The sequence below is a fragment of the Rutidosis leptorrhynchoides genome, chromosome 2, assembly GCF_046630445.1.
Source record: "Rutidosis leptorrhynchoides isolate AG116_Rl617_1_P2 chromosome 2, CSIRO_AGI_Rlap_v1, whole genome shotgun sequence".
NCBI classification, from domain to species: domain Eukaryota; kingdom Viridiplantae; phylum Streptophyta; class Magnoliopsida; order Asterales; family Asteraceae; genus Rutidosis; species Rutidosis leptorrhynchoides.
In genome coordinates this window covers 402,844,141-402,850,920 of record NC_092334.1, presented here as the reverse complement: position 1 = coordinate 402,850,920, position 6,780 = coordinate 402,844,141, and the positions used below count along the sequence as shown (strand labels likewise).

General features: G+C 33.1%; 1 protein-coding gene across 1 annotated transcript; it reads left to right on the top strand.

Annotated features, from left to right (window-relative positions):
- Positions 1–869: 869 nt before the first annotated feature.
- LOC139889111 (uncharacterized) lies at positions 870–3,659 on the top strand. The gene is made up of 5 exons (XM_071872081.1): positions 870–1,602; positions 1,718–2,264; positions 2,394–2,663; positions 2,783–2,882; positions 2,973–3,659. The coding sequence occupies exons 1-5, from the start codon at positions 870–872 to the stop codon at positions 3,657–3,659; spliced, it is 2,337 nt and encodes a 778-aa protein (XP_071728182.1).
- Positions 3,660–6,780: the final 3,121 nt, after the last annotated feature.

The following is a 6,780-nucleotide window of genomic DNA, read 5'->3' as shown; positions in this document are numbered from 1 at the left end:
GTAAAATACAGGTCTATGATGGACTCGACTTGGATGTCTAAATGTAGATCTACCCCTAAATTCGAAGAAGGACTCGACAAATTCTTAGAACGTATTTTCTCTAGAAAGGAAATAGGTGGTCATATATATTGTCCGTGCATAAATTGTGGTAATTTTCAAAGGGGTTGATCGGGTTGAGGCTAAATCACATATGCTATGTGACGGTTTATTTGAAGGTTATAAAATTCCAACTGTGCTTCTCGAACCAGATGATACACTAATGTGGGATGCTGAAGATGATATCGAAGGATTGGCCGAATGCATCTTCCATATGTTTGAAGATGAAGATGAAGATGATGTTGATATCCCAGAAACTGAAAATCAGAGTAATGTACCAAACATAAATGCTGAAAGGCTTTATAAAGTATTAGGAGATGCAAAGAAAGAACTATGTCCTGGCTGTAAGTTCTTTATTCTTTCATTCTTTGTAGACTCTTCCATTCGAAGTGTGTTGGAAAATGTAATGAAAAAGGATTCAGCATGATTCTTGACATAATGAGGGAAGCCTTCCCTGATGCTTCCATACCGAAGTCATTGTATGAAGTCAGGAAGTTAATAAGAGAGTTGGGTCTTGGTTATGAGAAAATTGATGCTTGTCCAAATGATTGTATGTTGTACTGGAAACAAAACAAGGACAAAATTATATGTGACGTATGTCAGACCGCAAGATATAAACAAAGTAACAATAATGATTCTGAAGAAGAGTCAACCACACAAGCTGATAATGATGGTGATTATAAAGCTAAGAAGGTTGGAGCAAAAGTTTTGCGTTATTTTCCACTCATACCACGATTGCAATGATTGTTTATGTCGCTTAAAAGTCCGAGTCCATGAGATGGCATCAAGGGAGTCGTATGAAAGATGGTCTATTAAGACATCCTGCAGATTCACCAGCCTGGAAAACATTCGATCATCAGAGTCGTGAATTTGCTAAAGAACCTCGTAATGTGAGGCTTGGTTTGGAGAGTGATGGGTTTAACCCTTTTGGAAACATGAGTGTTTCACATAGTACATGGCCTGTTGTTTTGATACCGTATAATCTACCACCATGGTTGTGCATGAAAAAACCTTTTTTGTTCCTAACTTTACTTATACCTAGTCCATCTGCTCCAGGTAATAATATAGACGTCTATATGCAACATTTAATTGATGAGTTGAAGGAGTTGTGGGATACTGGAGTTAATACTTATGATGCATCCACAAAGAGTAACTTCCCACTGCGTGCATGTTTGCTATGGATGATAAGTGACTTTCCTGCTTATGCGAATTTATCGGGTTGGAGCAATAAAGGTAAATTAGCTTGTCCTTCTTGCCATAAGGAAACCAAATCAATACAGCTATCAAACTCCCACAAAGATATCTTCATGGCACATCGTCGCTGGTTGGAAATGTTGCATGCTTTTCATTTTTTAAAAGATGCTTTTGATGGCACGGAAGAACATGAAGGGCCACCGTGTTGTTTAACAGGGGAACAAGTACTAGTGGACCTGAAAGGTTTTAATATAAAATTTGGAAAACTTGTGAAGGATAACCCATCTTTACCATTTAACTGGAAGAAGAGAAGTATTTTTTTTTGAGTTACCATACTGGAAAAATAACTTAATACGTCATAATATAGACATAATACATACTGAAAAGAATGTATGTGACAGTGTCATTAGAACGTTAATGAATATAGATGGAAAGACCAAGGATCATTTAAAAGCACGTCGTGATTTGAAAGAAATGGGTATTAGACCTGAACTTCATCCAGAACCTTTACCAAATGGCAAAGTTTATTTGCCTCATGCACGTTTCGTATTGTATAAAAAGGAGAAAGAAAAATTTTGTAAGGTGCTAAAAAGGGTGAAAGTGCCAGATGGTTATGCTGCTAATATTTCTAGGTGCATTCAGATACAACCTCCAAAAATTTTAGGCCTAAAAAGTCACGATAATCATATTTTGATGCAGCAGTTGATTCCCGTGGCCATACGAAATATTTTACCTCGCGATGTGCGTTCTGTTATCATGAAGTTATGTCGGTACTACAGACAATTATGCTCAAAAGTTCTTAAGACTACTGACTTATTTCGGTTGGAAAAAGATATTGTAAAAATATTTTGTGATTTAGAAAGGATTTTTCCACCGTCATTTTTTGACGTCATGATTCATCTATCGGTTCATCTAGCTTCAGAGGCCAGATTAGGGGGACCTGTTCATTACCGTTGGATGTATCCAATCGAGAGGTGACCATTTATGATGTAGTAAATTATACTGTACTTGTTTAAATATATATGACTGTTTTGAATCTGATATACACTTTTTTAACCACTGATCAAGTATTTAGGTACATTAAAATCATATGTGCGAAACAGGAGTAAACCCGAGGGTTCAATTGCCGAAGGATATCTAGCTGAAGAGTGTGTTTCATTTTGTTCTTTGTATTTAGCCAGTGATGTCGAGACTATATATAATAAGACTACTCAGAATCATGATGATGGTGGTGATCAGACTGTTTTACCAATATTTTGTATGTCTGGTCGACCCATTGGTGCAACAAACGTAGTAAAATTCGGCCACGACACTTTGGCTATTGCACACTCACATGTGTTGTTCAATTGTAGTGAAATAGATTTCTTACGAACGTAAGTTATTTAAATTTACTATGTTATTAGATTAGTGTTTTTTTATATGACATTGTGTAATTTTGACGATAATGTACATATATTAATATATTATTATCTTTTTATTACTTTGATTGCAGAGAGCATCTGAATATTCTACGTCAAGAATATCAGACTAAAAGTAAGTGTTACATTGAACGTTTACATAGTCGGAAGTTTCAGGAGTGGCTGACTGATTATGTAAATAATTTTGCTAGTTTTATTACGATAATGTAGTGATCATGATATATATAACTGAGCGAAACTTATAAACAAATTGCCTCAAATCAGGTTGATGAGGATATGGCTGGGGATAACAGAATCACAAATGATATAACGGCATTGGCAAATGGTCCATATGTGGTTGTAAAGAAATATAAGGGATATATCATAAATGGTTTCCGATTTCACATTAAAGATGTAGAGAAGAATAGGACAACACAAAATAGCGGAGTTATGATTGATGCCGTAACAAGTAGCTTCTCAAGTGCTAGCGATAACAATCCTATTTTGGGAGATGTAACTTACTACGGTATTTTAAATGATATAATTGAGTTGCAGTATGCTGACAATAAGCAAGTAGTTTTGTTCCATTGTGATTGGATATCAGGTGCTTGCAGGATAAAAGTTAATGAGAACGGGTTTACGACACTCGATTTTCGAGGTATGAAGCCAACTAAAGAGCCTTATATTCTAGCTTCGCAAGCACAACAAGTATTCTATGTTCAAGATCGTGCTCGTAAAGGTTGGAAAGTTATGATCAAGACAACACCTAAAGATAATTTTGACATGGATGAACAAACGTGTATCGATGATGTAGAAACGCATTTGCAGAGTGACATACCGATGGGTCCTCAAATTGTAGAAAATGCGACTATTGAATTGGTTAGAGACAATTTGACTGGGGATATTGTTGACGATGATACTTTATTAGTTGCTGCTGCTACAGCTGAAAATCAAACTGGAGATGGTTCCTGATGCAATGTTAATGATATTTTGGGGGAAGATTTGTTGTTTGTCATTTTGTTCTTTTGTTGTATTTATCAAAGTTATCCCAACACTATAGTTTTTGAAGATGATGATGGATTCATTGTTTATCATTTTGTTCTTTTGTATGATACATAAATCTTAAATTTCAAAATTTGACCATAACCAAGAGAATGGTTAGATAGTGAATATATCCCAAATTTGCACAATATGTGTTGTAACTTGTACTCTACTTTATCGGCTACAGTGAGTATGCATCCCTATATGTAGGTAATACTCTAAAGTCATGATTATTCTGGAAGTATGTGTACTTTCTACTCAGTATTTTATGTACACAATCAATATTCATTAAAGTGTTGTACCACACAACACATTAATGCATATTATTTGTGTACATATAAAAAATAAATTGTGTACATAAATCATCATCACCCATAAACTGATACTTTGATAATAGAAATTACTACGGATTTATATTTACATCAAATTAGTAAAAATATTACAAAATCTAAAATATATATACCATAAAATTCTAACATATCATATGATTTGTGCAAAAATACCCAACATGTGAATAATTTGAAATATTTTTAACATCTCTAAGCGTCACAAAGTTTTTGACACTTCAAAGCATTTATGTGTTACAACTTACAAGTGTCAAAAATAAAATCATCAACTAGATAAATAATAATTTTATTTGTTTGGAAAAATACTCGTGTGATGTAAGACTCAATGTTTTGGCGGGTTTTTTTTTTTAATTTTATATTTGAGATATTTTAGTGTACAGTATGTCATTTTCGCTCAAAAGAAACCTAAAAAAACACTTTCATTATATTTTTAATTAATAGTTCTAATAAAAAAAGAAAACTCACAAGAAAGCTCTCAACAACCACCAAATCCTCCATGACGAAATCAGGTTTTTGTTTCTTCTTGATCAACATTTACCTTTCTTTAAACTTATCGATACACTTTATAAGGGTTTATCGATATCAAAACCTAATCGATTTTGCTTAGGGTTTACTCCGTTGTTTTTAATACACTTTAAAATGAACCAATTAATGGATCTGCACGATTTTATGTTCTTTATTTGCACATTAGGGTTTATATGCATCTGTTTGTTTGCAGGTGTAATCAATTTACAACTATACACATATATGCAGGTGTAATTAATGCAATGAGGTCTATTAATAATTTAGGGTTTATATGCATCTGTTTGTTTGCAGGTGTAATCAATTTACAACTATACACATATATGCAGATGTAATTAATGCCATGAGGTCTACTATGAATTTAGGGTTTATATGCATCTGTTTGTTTGCAGGTGTAATCAATTTACAACTATACACATATATGCATCTGTTTGTTTGCATCTTTTAAGGAAACAATGATCTATTCGCATACTCCTTCAATTTATCGCAAAAGCCTTTTAGATGAAACTGAAGTGCCTGATGATAGTCCAAATCAATGTTGTAGTCATCAGTGAAAGCGACAAATGTTTGGGTGACTTAGAGGCTCACTAACCAAAGACATCAGAGTTCTTTCTCTCAGACAACAAGCATTTTGAAAGCGACAAATGTTTTTACTCTGCTTGTTCCTGAGAGAAATAACTATGATCTCTATGGTCTGATTATGGAATTGTGACTCAATGTATTGCTAACATGAGGGTCAATGATCAGTATTTGACTAATGTACTGCTGAAAAGGGGAATTGATTCTCACACACTAATTTTTGATCCAGTATTTAACAAATTCAATTTTTTTTATATCCATATTATTGACAAATAATTATAAACTGTTTAACAAATATAATGCCAATGTGATTTAGATGCTGCCTAAGGAGTTTAATGATATCCCGGAACTAAAGGCAGATTACAAATATGAATGTCTCGATCTCAATGAAAAAACTCATATATGGGGTTGAAGCAGACCAAAGGTGTAAGGAAGAAATTGTTCATTTGTGGAGGTTGGTATAAGTTTGTGAATACAAATAGCTACTATCCGGAACACAGGTGTCTGATTGGGTTCGGCCACAACGATCTGAGGTTTTTCATGATCCTAGATGGAACTCACCCGGTTGAATGATTTATTTAGATTTGGTATCTTTTGTATTTTGATGTTTATGTAATTATTACACTTTAGGATAAAACTTATGGTAGCTTTATAATTGTGGAATAGTTTGTTATGTAATTGGACTTTATCATATGGCCATCGATGAATGATGGTAATTTTTGGAACATACAATGCTCTCCCATGAAAGATGAATGCATAATGAATACCCATTGAAACACTTGCAAACATTTCTTAGCCGCAAAGCGCGTGACCCGCTTACATCTTGTTGTCAACAATTAAACACATAATTTGAAGCCAAAACACTTTCATTATGAATGAAACATCATTAATTAGATCATTAACTAACATCATTCATTAAAATTAAAATACCTAAAATAATATTGATCGAGTACATAATACTACTCCGCAATTAATAGTATGAGGTGGTAAAGTGTAAATTAATATTCGAGAGTGTGTACAGATGACTGATGTGAAAAGGTTCTCAGGCAAAATATTTCCCACTTTTTCATTTTCAACCGATCTCTTCATTTTCAACCGATCTCTTCATCCTCGAGTTACCAGACACTTTGGTAACAGGTTAGGTTTTATATAATCTTGAAGAAATTTTTCCTTCATAAAATTAATTATTTTGTTAATCGTGTTATGATTGTGTGAATAGGTTTATATACTTGTTTATATTGTTGATTAGATTCCATGTTTAAGGTTTTTACATGAACAGTTTTAAAAAGAATACATATTTTGGTGAAATCGACTATTTGTAGTTATTTTGGACATTAAATTTTTTTAAATAGAACTGATCTTGCATGTATTCAGTCTCAAAGTATATGCATAAATAGATTAACTACTGTCAATAGAATTAGTTTAAGTATATAAATAGATTATGAGTTCTTGAGTTACAGACCTTAGTTTAAGTATATAAATAGATTCTGAGAATACGTTAGTTAGATTTAGCATTTTATAGTGTGTACAAACTAATTAGGTTAATATGTTTTTGAAATAGTCATTTTTGTTTAGTATTTGATCCATCCACACTCTTTATACAT

Excerpts from the sequence above, each read along its gene's own strand:
- LOC139889111 (XM_071872081.1), top strand. The coding sequence starts at position 870 with ATGAGATGGCATCAAGGGAGTCGTATGAAAGATGGTCTATTAAGACAT. Across the intron at positions 1,603-1,717 it reads ATTTAACTGGAAGAAGAGAA|ATGGAAAGACCAAGGATCAT; the intron begins GTATTTTTTTTT and ends TAATGAATATAG. Across the intron at positions 2,265-2,393 it reads TGGATGTATCCAATCGAGAG|GAGTAAACCCGAGGGTTCAA; the intron begins GTGACCATTTAT and ends TGTGCGAAACAG.